Source organism: Phocoena phocoena, chromosome X, assembly GCF_963924675.1.
Source record: "Phocoena phocoena chromosome X, mPhoPho1.1, whole genome shotgun sequence".
NCBI classification, from domain to species: Eukaryota; Metazoa; Chordata; class Mammalia; order Artiodactyla; family Phocoenidae; genus Phocoena; species Phocoena phocoena.
Genome location: NC_089240.1, coordinates 8283188 through 8305315, shown reverse-complemented (window position 1 = coordinate 8305315; position 22128 = coordinate 8283188). Strand labels below are relative to the sequence as shown.

The following is a 22128-nucleotide window of genomic DNA, read 5'->3' as shown; positions in this document are numbered from 1 at the left end:
GCTGTACAGTAGGTTCTCCTTAGTTATCTATTTTATACATAGTATCAATAGTGTATATGTGTCGATCCCAATCTCCCAATTCATCCCACCACCCCCCTTTCCCCCCTTGGTGTCCATACGTTTGTCTTCTGTGCCTGAAAATAAGCTGTTTTAAAACACACACACAAGCCCCAAAGACCTGAGTCGAAATTGGAGTCATTTCTAACACCTTGTAAACGTTATAATACCTGACAAGACAAAAAAAAAAACCAAACTCTTTCAATTTGGACGAAACCATTTAACAGGCTGTTGAAGTCACTCATTCCTGGGAGCAAAGAGATCCTACAATCAAGAAAAAAGCTCCAGGGGCTTCCCTGGTAGCCCAGTGGTTGAGAGTCCGCCTGCCGATGCAGGGGACACGGGTTCGTGCCCCGGTCCGGGAGGATCCCACATGCCGCGGAGTGGCTGGGCCGGTGAGCCATGGCCGCTGAGCCTGCGCGTCCGGAGCCTGTGCAACGCAACGGGAGAGGCCACAGCAGTGAGAGGCCCGCGTACCGCAAAAGAAAAAAAGAAAAGAAAAAAGCTCCAACGTGCCACAGATGTCTCTGCATCTTTGAATACTCAATCACCGTTTTTGTGTCTCTGCCAATGGGGCAGAATGATGGCAGAAATGGCCAAATAGGAATCTGTCTTGATCTAAGAAGCTATTAACATACGTTTGTTGTGGGTTTCTATAGAAAAAAAAAAATCTACCAATGGAGTTTGTGCAAATGGAAGAAATTTCTAAATAAGCCCAGCTTGCTTCTTTTCTTATGCACATTTTAATACACATCTGCTTGACAGAGAAACAGCATTGGGATTAAATCTAAGGAGATGTCAGGACCGAGTCCAGGCCTGTGGTGTATGTCGCTCTGATAAGCAAACTGCAGGAGGTGGACTCAAGTGAACTGAGAAGAAAGGAAATGACTGAGGAAGAGTCACACAGAGATGAAAACAGGACAACACCTCGACCGGACAGAATTTTAAAACAGGACTAAATCAGTAGCAAATATTCTTCTCGAGAAGAAAATCCAAACCACAGGAAAGTTCCAATAAAGGTTGGAATTCATTGGCACGGTCAAGGCAGCGGATGACGTCGTGAAGACGTGGAGCTGCAGACAGTGGTCTCTGGGGTGCGGACCCCTGGCCTGGCGTGGTCTGCGGTTCCTCACGGTGCACAGAGCACCAGCCCCAGCCGAAGGCCCCCGCAGGTTTCAGAAGGGTCGGAAAATTCTCTCAATTCAATTTGAGCAACGACTCTTCAGACTTGAGTGAGCAACTCAGACTCATCCCAGTGTGCCTGGGCCATCCCAGGTTTAGTAATAAAAGCTCCACATCCTGGCATGGTAGGGAAAGGGGCCAGGATCCAGAGTGCGCCACCTTGGTACCTCTCAGGTAGGGTCGCCAGATAAGATACAGGAAGCCCAGTTCAACTGGAATGTCAGGTAAATGACTAATCTTAATTTAGTGTATCTCAGGTACCATTTGGGATATACTTACACTTTTAAAAGATTCGTTGTCCCAGATGTTGCATGGGACACACAAATATTGCAAAAGGATTTGCTGTTTATCTGACATTCCAGTTGAACTGAGCATCTATTTGCTAAGTGTGGCCACCCTGGTCTGCAGCCTTGCTAGCCACTAGGTCCCCAACAGCCTGCTTGACATCTACACCGAACGCCCCACGGTGCCTCAACAGCCCTGAACGACCGACTGCAGCCTCGACTTCCACGTGGAGCCACGTGGTCTCCATCCCCTACCCACCTCTCCGTCCAGGGAGTCTCACCTGCAGCCTCCCTGGGATCCCAGGCTTGTTGACTCATTTTGTCATAGGCGCGTCCCTGCTTAAAAAACATCGGGGCCAGCTCTTCCCTCTGGCCTACAGGACAAGGTCCACATCCTTCGTGATGACGTCAAAACGCTCCACAATCTGGTCTCGATCTGCCGTCTGCATCTCATCTCTCCCCATATCCTCTGGCCACGTGCAGAAAACTCCCCATTCCCACGGACAGGACACGCTTTCCTGCCTCTGTCCCAAGGGCCTCGAATGCTCTTCCTTGTTTTTCCTATTCAGTCAAATGCTAATTTTCTTGTAAAACTAGCTTGACTCCTCCCCTCCCACAAACACGCTGAATCGCCGCTTACTCCGGCATTTGGCGCAGGTGGCCATGTTAACAAGCGTCGCTGTGCATTATGGGTACGGCCGTACATTTTTATCTGTAGGTCATTCCCACTCTGTCCGTGACGCTGGGGACTACGTCCTCAGGACTTGGCAGAGACCGGACATAGAGTTGGTGTTTGATAAATGTTGGCTGAACGTATGTGTATAAATACGATCGAGCAGTTTACCACGCAGTGGAGAAAAAGTACAAGGCCGCCCACCGTCTGGCAAGTACAAAGGTAGGACTTTGTTTTCCAGATAAAAGGGTTTTTAGAGAAAGGAGGAGACAGTCTGGGGAGAAGCTGATGGCAAGCACGGAGACACCGTGGGCGGGCGGGTGGCCTGTGATGCATCACCTTTTCACTCCTAAGATTTAAACTTTAATAGTAAACGTGAGGGCTTCCCTGGTGGCGCAGTGGTTGGGAGTCCGCCTGCCGATGCAGGGGACGCGGGTTCGTGCCCCGGTCCGGGAGGATCCCACATACCGCGGAGCGGCTGGGCCCGTGAGCCATGGCCGCTGAGACTGCGCGTCCAGAGCCTGTGCTCTGCAACGGGAGAGGCCACAACAGTGAGAGGCCCGCGTACTGCAAAAAAAAAAAAAAAAAAAATAGTAAACGTGAGAAGCAGGTGTGTATTTCCATGGTTCCTGGTTGGCGCTCAGTAAGTATTTAATGATTGAAGAAACAGTGACGTTTCAAAGTGTGGGCTTCAGGGTCAGAGAGAACACAACTTGACTACCGGCTTTATCATTCATCAGCTGGGTACCAGTTACTTTCAGTGGCTAATTCTCCATTTTCTCAGAGTAGTCGAAGCATAATAACACCCAACTCCCAGGATTGTTCTGAAGGTTAAGTGAGAAAATACCTAGAGTTGCGGCAGCCATACAACACGTATTCAACAACTGGCAGTATAATTGGTGTCCCACGTGAGATCACTTTAGAAAAAATAAATTGGGGACCTCGGCTGCGAAATGCAGGTACGATGAGCTAACGTTTATTGACGACACCTGCTCGGTCTAAGTTTCACTCACATTAACTCATTTCATCCCCCACAAGCGGTAGACTGGAACCATGACTATTCTCATTTTCCAGGGGGCACAGAAGACTCAAATGGGTTGCCCAAGGTCGCATAGCTGGAAGGTAGCAGGACCAGGATTTGGTGGCGGGCCATCCAAGTGTGCGGACCTGCTGTTTGGACCGAACCTTCCGTTGTCCACTAGGGGGAGCAAAGCTGCTTCTTGTTTCCTTACAAACAAGATGCCCAAGTTTGCTTAGAGGGTGTAGGTGTTTAATCACCAGTTAAACAAAAGACACTTTAACAGGAGAAAAGGGTTTATTTCATATGCATACAGGAACCAACAGAAGAATTATCTGGGTCCTTCAATTGTTAAAGGTTTACAGACGTAACCTAGCAGGGAAAAGGGAGTGGGGAGAAACAGCTTCTAAGGGAAAAACAAATAGGTTTATTTAAGAAAAACAAACGGGTTTTTAGGAGAGCAGACAGATAAGCAAGTTTTTGATAATGGTTGTCTATACAGGTAAGATCAGTCTTTCTGTCTCCATCAGGACCATAAAACTCCCCCAGAGAGGGGATTTATGGTAGCGTCATTTCCCAGAAGTTGCTTTTAGTCAGATAAGGGAAGCTCAGGAAGGCTCTTTTCTGCATCTGTTGAATCTCAAATGTCTTCAGCTTAAAACCATCTTTATGCCAAGTCTGGGATTCTGAGTGTTCTTCTCCACAAGGGTAAAATGAATTAGAGAAGGAATTAGAAACACGCTTATTCATGCAGGAAAGAAACATGGCAACTCAGTGGTCAGAGTCTTCTTAAAGTAAAATCACTTTACTTGGTCAAAGACCAAGGATCTGGGTCCAGAATCTGCTTGGGAAACTCAGTCATGAGGGGCACCTGAGGCCAGATGAGTCGCCTGGTTGGTTTTCCTTCCTGTTGCTTCGCAGGAGGTGAGCTGGCCGCCATCAGCTGCTTATCCCATCTGGAGGGGCGGATGCCATTGTGGCCATGAGCACAGCTGAGCTTGGCAGAAGGGCGAAGACTTGCTAGGGACCAAGGGCAGTTCTGGTTTGCAGTGTCCCTGCCGAGCAAAGTGTGCAAACAAAGAAGCAATTCAGCAGTGACAGAGCGCAGACGCCAGAGGGACAAGCTGGCCTGGCACTGGTGAGGTTTTTCACAGCCATTCTGCAAACATGAATGTTACGGGTTGAATTGTGTCCACCACCAAAAAGGTGCTGAGGTCCTAACCCCCAGTACCTGTGAGTGACCTTATTTGGAAAGAGGGTCTTTGCAGACGATCAACTTAAGATGAGGTCATTAGGGTGGGCCCTAATCTAGCATGACTGTTGCCCTAATAAAAAGGGGGAAGTTTGGACGCAGAGACAGACACATACCCAGGGAGAACGCCTTGTGAAGACGAGTTCTGCTCTCACAAGCCAAGAACTGCCAGAACCTGGGAGAGAGGCCCGGAACAGGCCTTCTAGCACCTTCGGAGGGGGCACAGCTCTGTCAACATCTTGATCTTACTTGTAGCTTCCAGAACTGGGAGGGAATACATTTCTGGTGTTCAAACCACCCTGTTTGTGGCACTTCGTTACGCCCTTGCAAGCGAGTATGGTGAAGAAAACTGAATCGGCAGAGACAACCCAGAACACCGCTGCAGCTCAGGGGAGCGGCCACCAGGAAAGCATTTGCCTTTTGAGACCACGATTCACACAGAAGAAGTACCCAGTATCAGAGGGGTTTTCTGTGTCCCCGTTGGGTGGGCACTGTCTTCACCCCATTGTCACCTTCCCCCACCGCCATCGTCACCTACCAAAGCGATGTGAGATGAACTTTCAAAGGAAAGGTTTTCGTTATTAAAACAAGACAAAGGTGGAATTCTGCAACATTTAGAACTGAGGGGAGTGGGAGAACTTCAAGGACGACTTGGGAATAAGCAACGTTGGACAAGTGGCATTTGCACGTAACATTTGCTTTCACATTTCCTACTTGGAACTTTGACCCACGGCTGTGTAAATACATGGCAGTTGTAAATGCATCGCAAAGATGGGGCGTGTGGAAGGGCAGAGGATTTGGAGGATTTGAAGGATGCAGGAGGAACGGGAAGCTCGAACCCTGGCCCCAGGGTCAGCAGCGTCAGCATCTCCTGGGCATGCTCGCTCGCTCGCTCTCGGAGTGCCAATTCTCATGGGACCTACTGAATCAGGACCCCTGGCGGTAGGCCATCTGCATTTTTAACAAGCCCTCCAGGGGATTCTGATCTACACACAATTTTGAAGAGCATCTAGCTGGGGAAATGGGGAGGAATGGGGAGAGGTGGAGTGGGGAAAGGCAGGAAGACCCAAAATGCTGCCCTAATGCAATACTTTGTCTGAACGGTATCGAGTCATTTTTTTTTTTTACATCTTTATTGGAGTATAATTGCTGTACAATGGCATGTTAGTTTCTGCTTTATAACAGAGTGAATCAGTTATACATATATCCCCATGTCTATTCCCTCTTGCGTCTCCCTCCCTCCCACCCTCCCTATCCCACCCCTCTAGGTGGTCACATATTTTTTTAAGTCAGATGAAACAGGAAATCATAAAATGAGTTTGCCTTACGTTTTAACTGAAAGCACAAAAGGACACCATTTGCTAAGCTTCCGAGGCTGTTTCTTTCTCTAGGTGCAGGAGGGCCAGCATCCCACCTCCCGCTTCTTAGCTCAGCCACAGCCATCGTCTAACATCCCGCTTCCAGTTTCTTTGCAGCGAAGTGTAGAAACCACTGCGAAGCAGTGAGCAAAGAATTATTCTGGATGTTTACAGGATCTCCCCAGTGCTTTCCAGTTTCATGGCAGTATTTTTAGTGATTCTCCTTTAAACCCTTCTTAATCACTCCTTAGTATGTACAGACTTGGTTTATGCATCTTTCGTTTTGCTTAATTAAGTTACTGACTCTTGGTAGACAGACTGCTCGGCTACTAGGAGCAGAGGGGCATCTGTTAGCTGTAGGGACCGGCCAGCACATTGTTTTCCTTTTCTGCAAGCAGATTTATTGAGCTATAAGTATATACCAGACACTTCACACCCTTAAAGTGTACAATTCAGTGGTTTCCAATCCAGTCACAGAGTTGAGTTGCGCAACCATCAATTTTAGAACATTTTCATCACCCCTGAAAGAAAACCCTACACCCGTTAGCAGTCACTCCCCGTTCCTCTCTCACCCCAACTGTGGCAACCACTAATCTACTTTCTGCCTCTATAGATTTACCTATTCTAGACATTTCTATACATGGAACCATACCGTATTTGGCCCTTTGTATGTTTCATTCCTTTGTATGGCTGAATAAGATTCCATTGTATGGATGGACGACAATTTGTCCAGTCATCAGTTGATGGGCTTTTGGGTTGTTTCTAAGCCAGCACGTTTTATAGAGGAAGAGGAAAGCACTGGTTAACCAGGAATTATCTGAAATGTAGTCTTTTAAGAGTGCATCCACTCAGGGAGATCAGCTCGGTGCTTTGTGACCGCCTGGAGGGGTGGGATAGGGAGGGTGGGAAGGAGGGAGACGCAAGAGGGAAGAGATGTGGGGATTTATGTATATGTATAACGGATTCACTTTGTTATACAGCAGAAACTAGCACACCATTGTAAAGCAATTATACTCCGATAAAGAGGTTAAAAAAGAAGAGTGCATCCATTGATGTACTTTATGTAAAAACTAGTTTGAAGTAGGTTTTCAAACCACATTATTTTCCCTGAGCTTAAAAACTTTCAGCATAAAACATGGCATAACCCAGTCCATCGAACGTGAGAGAAATAGGCCACATAAAACCTAGAATTCTGGTCAGAAAGGAACCTTCAAGAGAATCTATGGAAAGTGAGGCTTATAGACCTAAAGTGATTGTTCAAATCCCCTAGCCAATGCAGAGAATCAGTCTAGAAATGAAGAACCCCAACACTTTCTTCTTCCATTCCACTAGCCACCGTCTCCAGATTTGAAATGCCAACCTAAGAGAGTGAAGGAAAGAATACTTCAATGAAATGACAACTAAGGATGGGATTTTTAAATTAATTAGTGATATAATTCTCTAGTGGGCACTGCAGTTTTCTCCAAATGGTTCGTCTGGGTTAATCTAAGCACGAGGCCCTCTCCTGGGAACGTAAAAGGTGAGGGGTGTGAGGACCCAGGCCTAATGCCAAACTGGCCCAGATCGATTAAAGAGAAAACTTATTTTCCATTGGTTGTGGGAGACTTACCCCTCCCACCCCGCCTCATATCCACTGGCCGTAAATAAGGATCGGAAAGCTCAGACAGCAACTAGAAGCCATCTGATGATGAGGAAAGAAATCAGCCCATTGAGACGAGGTTGAAATTGAGCTTGGAAGGAAGTCGTCGGGAGAGATGCAATCGACCAGGCACGTGGCCAATCTTGCACTTAGGGTGGTGAGTCCCAGCAGGGATTCTCTTCCTTGCAGCCAAAAGCATCCTGATACTATTGCATACCCAGCCACTGAAGAGCTACAGGAACTCATCACATTAACTTATCCTAAATGTAGAAGGAATAGCAATGTGTATAAAAGACGATTCCGCACAGAGCTCCAAAATGATAACCTTTAATCATCCATCAGGACTCCACTGTTACTGTGAAATCGTCTCCCTTCTCACAATTCCTGGGTTATACCACTCAACGTGAATAGTTTCTGCAGCCCCTGTCACATGTGACGATGTATCTGTTAAAGCATTAAGTAAAAGCTAATTATAAATGTAAGCCTCATCCCCCAAAGCGATATAGGCTCCCCAAGAAGAAACTTGTCTTAGAAACTTTAATTTCCAGTACCTGCTATGATTTCACAAAAAACAGTGGCATGCTTGCCACGTGGTGTGTGTTAAAAACCTGGCAGAAAGTGCTGTCAGCTTTCTCTTCAAAGCAAGAGAGTAGAGTACGGAAGCATGAAGTTAGATGTTTTCCACATATACAAATGGCAGAGAATTTAAGATACTATGGCTTCCCCTCCATTGCAGCAATAAAATGTGTTACTTCTGTTATTGGGGGGGGGGGGTGGAGAAGTGAGATATGTTGCTTTAATATACTATATATCTAAGAAAGTATGTAATTTTGAAAATTTCACCTTAAGGAGGAATACGTTGCTTTCGAAATGATCTTTGGTACATTTTACTTGCAGTAATCATAACGTTGTAAATCCATTTTGAATCTGGGTACATATTCGGTTTCCATGGAGGGGATACCTTTGTGATCCTGAGGACACAATGAGCTACATTTCAAATTAGGAAGCACAAGGGCCTGATTATAATCTTTATTTTTGTCGAGTGGATCTGGCATATTAAGTAAACCAAATGTCACCCTGTTGTGTTTATATTCTTTAGAAGGTCAAAGACTGCTGCTACCTGTCTTTTCCCTTTAGCGATTTTAAATAACGTGAGCTCGCTTACAGCAAGCAGCTGAGTACCTGCTAATCCCCCACATCAGGAGGAGGCCCTGCCGTCCCCCCTCTAGACAGATTCTTCTTGGGAGGAGTCAGAGGGTGGGTATTATTTCTCAGCACTTCTTTTCTTCCCATCCATGCCTTTTCCCCCTTGGCGATGATGAGGCGATGGCTGACATTCTTTAAGCCTTTCCCAGCTGCGGGCTCTAAGTGCTTTCAGGTGGTTTGGGAGGTGATTAGGTCATGAGGGAGGAGCCCTCAGAAATGGGATTAGTTACCCTATAAAAGAGACCTCAACGAGCTCTCTCGCCCTTCCATCACGTGAACGAAACAAGAAGACGCCATCCCTGAACCCGGAAGCCGGCCCTCCTTACCAGACGCCGGATCTGCCAGTGCCTTGATCTTGGACTTTCCAGCCTCCAGAACGGTACGAAATGAATTTCTATTGTTTATAAGCCACCCAGTTGATGGTATTTGTAATAGCCATGTGAACGAACAAAAACAGTCAGTTCTATTAATTCTTTTTATGGCCAAGAAAGCTGAGGCCCAGAGATACTGAGATGAGTGAAGGGCTGAGTCGTGGCTCTAAGCCAGCCGTCTGCCTCCAGGACACTCGTTCTTTTTTTCTTTTTCTAAAATTGTGGTATAATTAATGCCGTATAATTTCAGGCGTACAACATGATGGTTCGATATCTGTATATGTTGTACAATGATCATCACAAGGCGTTAACACCTGTCACCTTAGAAATTTTCCTTTCTTGTGGTGACTTTAATATCTACTCTCTTAGCAACTTTCAAATATGCACTACGGTTTGATTAACTGTAGTCCCCACGCTGTACTTTGTACTTATCTGCTTTGTAACTGGAGATTCGCCCCGCACTCGGGCAAGCGCCAACATCAATGTCGACGTCCTACCTACGAGCTCTGGATTTTGGGTGCTTGTGGCCGTTTGGGATTCCGCACATAAGGGAGATCATATGGTATTTGCCTTTCTGGGTCTGACATTCCACGTGGCATAACGCTCTCAAGGTCCTGCCGTGCTGTTGCAAATGGCAAGATCTTATTCCTTATTATGGCTGAATACTAGTCATCTCCCTCACGTTTTCTTTATCCACTAGGCATACTGCTGCGTTTTAACCTGCGGCCCCAGTTTAAACCCTCCCCTCGTTTGCTAATGCTTAGCCTTAGATGCAGTAGTTTGTTCTGATTCTGAAGAGTCTACGACTGAAGACTTAGTTTAAAACCCTGGAGAATATCCAAACTGATTTCAAGTTATAAATGAAATCTCCTATCAGAGCAGAGAAGTATTGATCCCTGGATACAATCAAGTATAATTTGGACACCAAGCAGCTCTTATATCCAGGGTTCTAGTCATCTCTCGGAGTGGAGTAATGGTGTACAAACGTGATCTTGTCATCGGGTTCACCTGACAGTTTACTTTAGAGGTGGTTTTTCTCAAGAAATACTAGAACCCTATAAAAGGGGTGATTCCCTGCCTGCGGCTCAATTTTCAGTTTCCAGTTACAACACGTGGTTTCTCATAATAATGCCTTAACCTATGCTTACTCAATGACACTTAGGACCAAAACACATGCCAACAGTAATTATTTTCCTCAGATTAGAAATATTTCATCTGTCTGATGAAATAAGTGTAAAGTTACTCTTAAAAGATTTTCAAAACCTGTTAACTATCAGCTTTATTTTCTTTGAAAACACACAAGTATTTTGAAATGTAGAAGAGTTTAGGGTTGTTGGATTTTTAAAACTCCACACAAAAGAGACACAACAAATGAAATTCATACCAAATGAATCACTCCAAACTGCTAAGTCCATCTACTAATTTAACACTACAGCACTCAAATGAAAGGAGTTACTATTAACACTTTTTAAAAAAAAAACCCAAAACAACAACCAACAGTCATCTGTAACATGCTGCTATAAGTTGAACAACCAGTGTATGGATTACTGGTATAAAGAATTTCAATGGCAAACTTAGAGCTCCCTTAAAAAAACAAATGTGAACGGAGACAGTGAGTTGGTGCAACCATTCTACATCTGGGAAAAACATTCTCCTTGTGAATTCTAACAACAGTGGATAAAATACAATCGTGTTTTAGAGTGGGACTGTCCCCAGCACTGCGACTTCAGCCAGACCTTCATGGTTCAGATGAGGCCAAGCAGAGAAAGGCTTCAGGCAGGGGAAGGAATGGGACTCAAGGGTGGGATTAAGTTGTCAAATGCCAGTACAGCGAGGCCCGCTTGCGGGGGGGCAGAGTTACATATCAGAACAATTGGAATTAAAACAAAAATATTTAAAAAGTTAAAACACATACTCCAATGCACGTGCATCAAGTCATGGGGGAGCTGAAATTATCCTAGATCAAGGTCCGGTGTGAAAAATTCACAGAAGCGAAAATTTGTAGAGCCAAGACACACCTCAGTTTGGCTGAGCGCATTTCCAGTGTGTGACTGCATTTCCTTCAGGGGTCACTACTATATTGCAGGGACTTTAGAAATGTTGGTGACTTTCTAAAAAGCGTAACAGAACACTTTTAATTGAAACACTGGACCAGGTCAGAGCTCCTGAGCATCCCATGGGCTTCCAGATCTACGTGTCAGTATTTAAGAGAAAACAGGAGGAAAAAAGCAGCTCTCTTCATATTTTAAGCAAAGGTCTTTCTCGGAGGTTGTTCAGACTTTTCTAGATTCAATACACAGGCAATGCTACAGGGAGTGCTTCCCACTTCCTTAAACGGGAAGAAAACTTAAAATGATGCAGTATCGACTGCAAGGTGGAAAACAGAGCTCAGAAGAGCACGTGCAGAGCGCCCTCTGCTAAGTGACATGTAAGGTGTGCCGACCCCCTTGACACTTTCATTATATCAGGAGTGCAATTCAGTTTGGGGAAAGTAGTTTAATGTATTGCTCAGAAAAAAAATAGTTTATATATTCCCATGTCTGACAAAGCAGTGGTTAGGAAGTCCAGCGCCACCAGGAGACCTTCACCCGGTCCCACACGGCCGAGAGCGAATCCAGAGCCGGCCGGACGTCCAAGATGGTGAACTGGTAGTCGTGGTTGACCTCGCCACCATCGTAGTAGTCAATGACGTATCTGACTTCTGTCCCGCAACGGTTGACGATCCAGTCGTGCCTGTCAAAAGGCAGCTCGTACCTGGAATGAAAACATGGCGGCGGGGGTTAAAACGCTGGTGGGGTGTTCAGCTCGGGTTTAGGCGGTGAGCAAGGCGGTGAGGCCGCGCGTGGGGAGGCCTGCTCTCGGAGTCCACGTCTAAGGGGAGGTGAGACTCGGAGGTCAGAGCAGTCCACAGCGCTGAAGGCAGGTGGGGCTGGAGGGCCGGAGGAGCCCCGATCAGAGGGCAGCTTATCTGCTGCAAGGGAATAAGGTCAACGGCGGGAAAGACGCCCAGGCCTGGGAGGTCAGCTGAGGTCCTGCAGAAGTGCGGGTGTGAGCTGCAAATCCAACTACAAGAGGAGCGCTGACTGCACAGGCGGACAGAGATGGAGCGCGGGAGGAGAGAGGGGGACAGCTGCGAGAACACAGAAGATGACTTGGTTCAATCCTATAAGAATTAGACAGGAAGCAACCCGCGGCACCCTAAGCAATCTGCCCGCCAGCGGCCGCCTTGAGGGAGCACAGGGCTACAGCTGAACGCTGATGACGTTCTGGAAGCTGGCACCACAGTTCTTCCACTGTCTGGTTTTGCTGCCAAGAGAAAGCAGACCCTGACCTGAGGAACAGAAAAGAACATTTCTGCACTGACACTCACCCCATCCAGGAACGAATTCTTGCCCTTGGTGAATACTCTTTCGCTTTCCCTCCAAACCGGATCAGTGATGGACCACAAGGACACTCCCTAGAAATCCCCAAGGAAGAAAAGTCTATTAAAATATTTTCTTTCCCTTGAAAAATAGGGTGTTGCAGTTTCTCAATAAGACACATTTTTCTGTAGGCATTTTACATAATATCACATTTACAGAGAAAGGTAACTTCGAAAGAATTCAAAGAAATATCCCTATTCGTTAAAAATTCTGTGCTTTACTTCTGGATCAAGTACGTTTCACTCCCCCCCCACCCTTTCCCTCCATACATCTGCACTGCTCTTGGCAGGAGTGAGGAAACAGGGCCTTTCCACGTGGGGTGGGGGTATACTCTCAGGAAGAAAAGTGTGAGGCATCGGGCATCACGCTTTGCTTTCATGAAGAGCACCTGGGGTTTTTTCAGATGAATATACGAAAATCCTATACTCTTCTCTCATTTGAAACCAATAAACAGCCTTCGTGAGGAAAGAAAAATGCTGGCTGATTCCCTAGGAACTAATGTAATAGTGTTGGAACCATCTCTTTAAGTAACTGTATACAAGCTGACGGAGGGCAAGACTCTGCCTAGACAGTCCACTCAGCCTCTGGGCAGACCCTGGGCTTGGACGTCCTAGGTGCCCGCCGGCCCGCGCCCCGGCACGGGGGGGCTCACGGTAGGCCTAGCACGAGGCACACAGCAGTGTCCCCTGTGGAGGGAGTGGGAACTCCCGGAGGCCACCTGTCTTGGCAGCTGCTGTCATTGTTGAGACAGGCTTCGGCCTGGACGGGTCTCTCTAATGAACTGGGAGGGAGCAAAGCACCCCGAGTGTGGCGGCCCCCAGCCGAGGACTGGCCGAGCTCCTTCCCTTCTCGGCTTTAAGGACAGCACACTTTCAGCACGAGTCGCTGCAGACGCTCGGAGCCCCCGTCGCGAGCCAGCCAGGAGGGTGACGCCTGCCCGCCCCGGGGAACTGAGGGGAAGCGTGGCCCAGTGACAGCCAGGGAGTGACGAATGAACTGCAGAGTCCAAGCATGAAAAAACAAACAGAGCACCTTAAAAATCATCAAGTGGATTTTACCCAAGAAATTAATCACTCGCATTTTGCCATGAATTAAAACTATTAGCCACCGACCATGATAAAAATCTGGCTCCGTGGAGACTCCACCCCCCGCCCCACGCTTCTCCAGGGGGAGCCCTCAAACCGCCATCATTCTAGAAATGCTAAGTTTGGGCCTCACCCCAAACTGACTGAGTCACAAACCCTAGGGGTGAGGCCCAGCGCTCGGTATTTGAACAAACCCTCAGGTGACGCTGACGCAAGCTGAGGCATGAGGACCGCGGCTCTGAACAGACTGATGGCCCATCGCCACTAACTCACAACTGCACTTGGTTAGTCTCCCTGAGAAAAAGGGCCATGTGCAAAGATGCCTCTTGATGTCTGCTCCTAATGGGGATTCAATAAACGCTGCTGAGTGAACAAACAAAACTGTTTTTCCCGGCTCCCTTTGGGCAGAGAGCATTTTAGAATCTCCCAACCCCCATGCACTGCCCGCAGTGGACTCTGACACTCCTGTTGAGAGCTGCAGCCTACGGCCCCTCCCCTTGAATCTGGGCAGGCGGTCATCAAAGGAGAGGCAGCTTCCCTGCCGCTTTCTGGAACTCTAGCTCTGGGAACCCAGCCACCACGGTGTGAAGAAGCCAAAGCAGCCACATTAAGAGGCCATGGGCAGGTGTCCCGGCCGACAGCTGGTATCACTTACCAGAGGATTCCAGCCCACGGCTGTCAAAGCCACCCCTGACCACTGAGTCTTGGTGGCTGAGACCCCATGCATCAGGGAGCAGAGACGAGCCATCCCTGCTCTGTCCTTTCTGTACTTGGGACTCAACGAACCCACGAGCATGATTAACTAGTTGCCATTTCACATGGCTGAGCGGGGTGTTCTGGAACAGGCCTACTACCTAAAATGTTGTATCAGAATAGCACATTGTCTGAATAAAACGCTTCTCTATTTCTTTTCATAGAAAGTGGCAATGACATTAGGAAGATGCTGGAAGGATGTTTTTTAAGACTTCAAGCAGACTTACGCAGCGTGAAGGGCTTCCCACTTCAAAATTTCCTTCCAGGCCTGCTCATTGTTCTGGTTGTGAATTCTAATGATATTATACATGTCTTTCTGACTAATATCCTCCTCCTTCCATGTCCACCTAGGAAAGAACATTTTGGTAAAACTTGACAAATATTACTGAGAATGCCATGTATTCATCGAGTCACCAAAAATCAGATTTACCCAAATATCAAGGATCCATCTATTTTTAAGGTGACACTTTTTCAATTAGCATCACGGATTCCCTACCTTTCCCAAGTATTTTATATAGTAGTGTTACTTTTTTTTTTTTTTAAAACTATTACTGGCTATGATGGGTGAATTTTACGATGAGATTGACATTTAAATGGGCAGAGAGTGCCCAGATCTAATAGCTGAAGGCTGAAACAGAACAAAGAGGCTGAGCCTCTGCCAGTAAAAGGGAATTCCTTCTGCCTGCCTGCTTTTCAACAGGGACATCGGTTTTCTTCCTGCCTTAGGACTTGGACTGAAACATCGGCCCTCCTGTGTCTCCAGCCTGCCGAGCAGATTGTAGGACTTCTCAGCCTTCATGACTGTGAGTCAATTCCTTATCACAAATCCCTCTGTATGTACAGAAAGACATACACATCCTGTTAGGTCTGTTTCTCTGGAGAATCCTAATACATTGGCCTTGCACTTATATTCTGATGAGTCTGAAAAATCAGTTGATTATTATAAACATTTACTGTACGTCTGGGGGATTAAAAACCTCTTTCACATTTAATTCATCTAAGAATTAAATGTGAAAGAGGTTAGATTCACGAGCAAATTTATACCCTCAGTAATGTGCTTACTCACTCACCCTTTCCTTAACATCGCATTCCAGAACATCTGTTCGGAAGGATAAACCCACTTTTTATCTGAATCTGCCCTCGGAATAGACGACTCCTGTCTCACAGTAGATAGTGCAAACGGCTGATCGGGGGCCGGCGTCTGATTAGGTGGTGGCATCTAAATAAAATAAGTGGGTTTTTTAAAAAAAGGTTAGAGATATAAAGTTGAAACAATATAATTAACTATTTCCTAGAAAGCAAGGCATCACAAACACAGCACAGGTTCCCTATTAGACCAGCGACATCAGAGTTGCAGACTCTCAGGTCATCTGGCTGGTTTTCCTCGTTGTTTTGAGTTCTCATAAATGGTAAATGCACGCTGTACTTAAAAATTTGGTCTCTTTCTCCTCAAGGATTAAAAACTAAAAACTAATACCATGATGGGCAGGAACTGCTACAAATTCCTGGAAGAGAGAAGGTGGGGCTATGTATATACGTATCTGTGTGTTTGTATGTGTGTATTTATAGATAGACAGATAGCAGAATACCACTGCTTTCTCGATGGCATTCCACTGCCGGCTGCCACGTGACACTGCACCACCCTGGTCACTGCCGTACAGGCTGGCACCCAGGTGTGCCTTAAGAGGCGCCCCAATCTTGCAGCGTGCCTACGAGGTTTCCCCAGGCCACGAACACCTCTCCGAATTCTAGCTGTGCTCCTAACTGAATTTCCTGCCCTCCTAAAACTCTATCCCAAAAGGCAATGTCCTCTGGCCTGGCTTATTCCTGGTCAGCCCACTCTGGAGCTTCGGGATGGCCCTTTGCTTTCTCAGGTGCTCTCTGAAACTACACTTAGTGACACATTCTAGATTTTCACTGTGGATGGAATATCAGACTTCTTTGTTTTAAAAGGACAGAAGAATCAATCCTAGCAGTTTGTCCTGGAGTCTGTAAAAGCATCTCTGCATAAAAACTTTAGGAAGAGGGGCCGGGCGCGGATTACCAGGTTAGAAGGATCTAGGTTCTCCTTATTCTCAGCCATCGCGCCGGTGACGGGACACTGCACGTACTCGTACGCGCGTTCTTGGTGCGCAGGCACAGAGTCCGTTTTGCTCCCACAGGTTGGGTCAGATGGCTCGGCACTCACTGCACCGCCTGAAATAGTTGAAGGGTAAAAACAGTGTCACCACAAAGGCAGGACATCTGCCTCTCTCATCCTGGGCCCAAAGAGCTGAATGTTTGACTAGTGACCCACCAGCACAGGCAAAGCCAGGTTGCTGCTGTTCACAGCTGCCAAGAGTTAAGCTAGTCAACATTCTAACATCCTGAAGACCAGCAAAAGGTTCGATAAATTTACTTTCCCCTTGAAAGAGAAAGGGGTACCCATTGGCTTACTGTGTCATTCCCCTAGTAAAAATAAACCCCAAAGCCTCAGCATTTGCAAGAGAAGCTACTGCCCACACCGGGGTTTTAGTAAGGGGTGGAAGGTAGCTGCTGTGAGCTGCTAGGGAGGGACCTCCGTGGGGCCGGGGGCCACATGTGACTGGGTCTCCCTGACTTTCTGTTCCCAAATTCCAGACAAGATCCAACCCCAACCGGGACACAGGAGGCCAGGCTTTCATTACTGAGGCCTTCTCTCAGGGACTGGGGACAGGAGATAAAAAATGAGCAGAGGAGCCTTCAGAAAGGCTACTGGAGAAAAGAATGCCACTCTGCTTGTGCGTTGCTCCAGGACTAAAACAGGGCACAGCACTTGGCCGAGGTTCTATTCCCTGTCAGCAGATAGCAAGTTTATCGAGCAAGGGCACACATGAAAGAAAACGTTCCACAATCCACGTAGGATCCAGATGCCACTTAAGAGGAAAGCTCTGCACCTGCAAGAACAGCAGCGGGCAGGGTAGTGAGTGCCCAAGGATCCTGGGTACTGATGGACGCGAGTGTGCGGACCCAGAAGGCGGTGTAGACTCAGGAGGTGGGGGGCAGGCATTGGGAGAGCTACGGCCCAGGAAGACAGCGCTTGTGTAAAGGAACCCTTATCTTAAGTGGCAGCAGTTGGCACCAGGAATACACTGAATGCTGGGTGCCCTACGCGAAAAAAGACGTTTCCTTTCACTTCCTTTCCTCTGCTTCTCCTCCCAGACCCTCATTCCCTAGGACCCTGTACAGCTGTCTCCTTAGGGGTAGAGGGAGACTTGTTCCATCTCCTCTCCTGCCACCATTCCAAGTGCCAACCTTCTCTGGGTCACTGGTCCCAGCTGGGTGTTGCAGAGAAAATCCTGTTTACATTTTTCATATTATATAACCACTAGCCCCTTCGATCTCCTACAGATACCTACATTCTTTCCTAATGCAAATTCAGCTGACGGCTCTCCTGGATACACAGCGAATGAAATCAAACCGTACACAGGGCTCTGTGATTTCCTGGGGATGCTCAGAGCAGGCACACACCTGTTTCGTCCAAGTCTGCCTCCATTCTTTCCTGTATGAAGAAACCCCAGAAGAGCACTGGACTGGTCCTTATCCAAGGTCCCAGAATTTTCGCTGGCTTTGCCATTTACTAGCTGTGTGACTTGAAAGTTTCCTTAACTATAAAACAGGGGGAAAACCTACCATGCAGGATTATGAGGATGAGAATGTAAACTCCACTAGGCAAAGGATTTTTGTCTGTTTCGGACACTGCTGTTCTCTCAGTGCAAAAACAAACACACAGAACCCATCAGTGCCTGGCACAGAGTGGGCAGGGAGCAAATCCTTGCTGACTGACGGAGGGAATGAACAGCTATAACTGTTATATAACAGCTATAAAAGCTATAACTGTTATAACAAGGGAGTGTCAGCACTCAGTAAGCATGCAACACTGCTTCCTGCCCTCACGTCTTGAAACAAGAAGTCACACGTCAGGTGAATTCAGGCCATACTTTTACATGGACAATCTAAAGCGGAAGGTGGACCGATTAAAAATGAAAGCATTGCCATTCTTCCCTTTGCACTTAAAAAATGAACAGCAAGTCCATCATGCAATGACTTTTTTTTTTAAGACTTTTTTTTTTTTGCTGTACGCGGGCCTCTCACTGCTGCGGCCTCTCCCGCCACGGAGCGCAGGCTCCGGACGCGCAGGCCCAGCGGCCACGGCCCACGGGCCCAGCCGGTCCACGGCACACGGGACCCTCCCGGACCGGGGCACGAACCCGCGTCCCCCGCATCGGCAGGCGGACTCCCAACCACTGTGCCACCAGGGAAGCCCGATGTGGGCCATTTTTAAAGTCTTTACTGAATTTGTTACAATATTGCTTCTGTTTTATGTTTTGGTTTTTTTTTTTTTTTTTTGCGCAGTATGCGGGCCTCTCACTGCTGTGGCCTCTCCCGTTGCGGAGCGCAGGCTCCTGACGCGCAGGCCCAGCGGCCATGGCTCACGGGCGCAGCCGCTCCGCGGCACGTGGGATCCTCCCGGGCCGGGGCACGAACCCGTGTCCCCTGCGTCGGCAGCCGGACTCTCAACCGCTGCGCCACCAGGGAAGCCCTATGTTTTGGTTTTTTGGCCGTGAGGCATGTGGGATCTTAGCTCCCCGACCAGGGATCAAACCCGCACCCCCTGCATTGGAAGGCGAAGTCTTAACCACTGGGGCTGCCAGGGAAGTCCCGGCAGTGCCTTAGTTTTACACAGAGAGTACTCCAACGGATGGAGGAGTAAAGCTGTCTTGGTAAAGAAAGACAGCGAGATCTAGACCAAGGTTTCTCAGCCTGGGCACTCTTGACATTTGGGGCCTCTGTTTTAAGGGCTGCACAGTGCATTGCAGGATGTTTAGCAGAACTCCTGGCTTCTACTCATTAGACGCACCCTCTTCTCTCAGTTATGACAAAGCAAAAATGCCTCCAGGCGTTGTCAGGTGTCCTGCGGGGTGAGGGGGGGAGAACCACTGAAGTAGACAATGGCAAACTCTGGGGGTGGGGGCTGATGTATCGGAAGAATCCCTACACTCTCATGCACTACCTCCATCATCACAGCAGCCCTGTGAAATACCATTATTATATCCTCAGCTTACGGAGCATGGGCGGAGACTTAGAGAAGTAACTTATCTACAGTCACATACTTGTAAGTAACAACCTAAGGAGTGAACCCAGGTCGCCTCACTCCCAGGCCTAGGAGCCTCACCAGCATGCAGTACTGTCTCCTGAGGATTCTTTTGAGAATTCTCGTTTTTATTTCCTAGACAAATGGTAGATTACCTTTCATTTTCCCTTCATGCATTGGGCATCCCGAAGGCGGGGCTGCTGTCTGATGATCTGACGTCTGAACTGCAACAGCACGGGTAGATACAGACAAACCCATGGTTGGAATCGCAGTGTTGAATCCAAGCAATTCTAAATTCACAGGTGCCAGAGCAAAGAGATAGATTAATGCTGATGCCTGGGCTCCAACTACTCCCTTAGTGTTTTTTGTTTTTGTTTTTTTTTTTCCCCGTTACGCGAGCCTCTCACTGTTGTGGCCTCTCCCGTTGCGGAGCACAGGCTCGGGACGCGCAGGCTCAGCGGCCAAGGCTCACGGGCCCAGCCGCTCCCCGGCATGTGGGATCTTCCTGGACCGGGGCACGAACCCGCGTCCCCTGCATCGGCAGGTGGACTCTCAACCACTGCGCCACCAGGGAAGCCCCCTTAGTGTTCTTAATCTGGACAACGCTTGTTTCTTCTCCTCGTCATCCTTATGGAAATGTGCTGGGCAGGGACGCCACTTCGCCCTCGAAGTGGAGCTTTAGCATATCACCCATTTTGGGAAATACTAGTGTGAAATCTGCACCACCTTTGGGGACACGTTTCTAAGGGTGTGCGGATTTTGGCGGTGACGTGAGGAGGTCCCTGAGAAGTCGTGTCACAGCGAGGGGGTGTAGGCCCGGGGTTGGGGAGAAGGGGGTTCTAGGTGGTGATCCGATGGGAGAAAGGAAGCCCACTGAGCCCAGATTAGACCCCCGGCCCTGGAGCTCAGCGAGGGTCTGGGAGCCTGGGAAGGGTATGGCGTAGAAAAAAAGATTAGAGGAAGGAAGGAAAGGACAGTAGAGGGCAAGGCGCGGCCAGAGTCTTCCTGGCACGGTCCCCGCGCGTGCTACCGTCGAATCCCAGGATCTCAGACCCCCACGGCCTCAGCCAGCCCGCCCCTCCGCACCTGACTCCGGTCCCGGGCTGCCGGCCCCGCCTCTAAACCGCCAACTCCGGCGCGGAGTGGCAGCGACCCGCCGGCACCACCTTCCCCTCGCTCGGTCACCGCTGGTTGCCCCGGTCACCGCAGGCTCTCTCGCGCGCCGCTACTTCCTCTTCCGAAGGCGGAACTTCCGGGAGCGTGGAAGGCGGGCACGCGGGCTGAAAGGGAAGGGCTTCCGTCAATCACGGAGGAGCAGGCCCCGCCCTCTCCCTCCTCGGCCTATAAGTGCGAGTGTCCCTCCCCGGCTCCGCCCCTCCTGGCCAGAGCGGGCAGAGGGAAGCTTCGGCCGGCCCAGAGACTTACCGTAGAGTGACGCTCTCTGCTGTAGCTGCTTTAGGCTGCGGAGGCGTTGCTTTGGAAGAGTTCGTTTTAAAATTTCTATCTTTTAAATTGTATCCCGTCAGTTTTAATTATAGTAATGACTCAAGAAACATCAGTAGGTGTGCAGAACTGTGGCCGACTCTGGAGATCTAAAAATGAACAAAACAAGGTCCCGGCTCCCCAGGTCTTCTTAACTGGGTGTGTGGATTTGAAGGTTTGTATTTTCACTTGCCTGTAACAGAAATTTAGCATTTTTTTTCCTTCAGGAAGGCAGGCGACAAATCCTAGTAGTGTTAGCTATATGTGGCACTGATAGCACTCACAGAGAAATAATGTCACATATGATTGTTATTTCTGTCTCAAAATACTATTCATCACTACTTTGAAATTAAAGTAAGTTTATCTTGTTTTTTAAAGTGTTAATAAGAAGCATATGTCTTTCTGTATCACCGTAGTGGATCTGTGAAGTCTCTTTCCAGAAATCGCCCTCTGCCTAAGAGAACTGCTTCAAGAAAAATCACATTCCCTCTCTGGGGACAGGCTGCTGCCTCTGAGTCGTCTCTGCAAGGGTACCTAAGCCCAGGCCCCTAGCCTCAAGCGCGACAACTCAGAAGGGCCATCCCAGCTTCAGAGCTGCTCCTAGGGTCAGCTGAGGCTTCCACTGTGACTGCATCACAGTTCGATTTCTCCTTTTGCCCTGTCTTTCTATCACTGTCTCGAAGCTGTTCATGAGAACCTTTTTTTTTTTTTAAGATGTTGGAGGTAGGAGTTTATTAATTTATTTTTGCTGCGTTGGGTCTTCGTTTCTGTGCGAGGGCTTTCTCTAATTGTGGCGAGCGGGGGCCACTATTCATCGCGGTGCGCAGGCCTCTCACTGTCGCGGCCTCTCTTGTTGCGGAGCACAGGCTCCAGACGCGCAGGCTCAGTAGTTGTGGCTCACGGGCCTAGTTGCTCCGCGGCATGTGGGATCCTCCCAGACCAGGGCTCGAACCCGTGTCCCCTGCATTGGCAGGCAGAGTCTCAACCACTGCGCCACCAGGGAAGCCCCGTGAGGACATTTGTATGCACACATCTTGTGGCGTCTCAGCCTTTTTAATAAGTGTAATTGTTATTTAGGTTTGGTGAGGCCGACAGATTGGGAAAGAACTGCCATTACAAAGGTAGTTTATTATACTCACAGATCCCAAGAGATGGAGGACACACCACACTGTGGGGTGCCACACGTGGAGGCGCTGGGGTTGATCACGAGGCAGGGGGAGAGAGGGGTCTGTG

The 22128-nt window shown here is 48.3% G+C and overlaps 1 protein-coding gene across 1 annotated transcript; it reads right to left on the bottom strand.

Moving 5' to 3' along the window:
* Window positions 1–11521: 11521 nt before the first annotated feature.
* HCCS (holocytochrome c synthase) lies at window positions 11522–20524 on the bottom strand. Its single transcript, XM_065901209.1, has 7 exons — window positions 20500–20524; window positions 19569–19703; window positions 16345–16496; window positions 15371–15519; window positions 14528–14647; window positions 12411–12497; window positions 11522–11794 (listed from the first exon to the last, which is right to left on the bottom strand). Exons 2-7 carry the CDS (start codon window positions 19669–19671, stop codon window positions 11596–11598), a joined length of 810 nt encoding a protein of 269 aa, XP_065757281.1. The 5' UTR covers window positions 19672–19703; window positions 20500–20524; the 3' UTR covers window positions 11522–11595.
* Between the last annotated feature and the right edge of the window lie 1604 nt (window positions 20525–22128).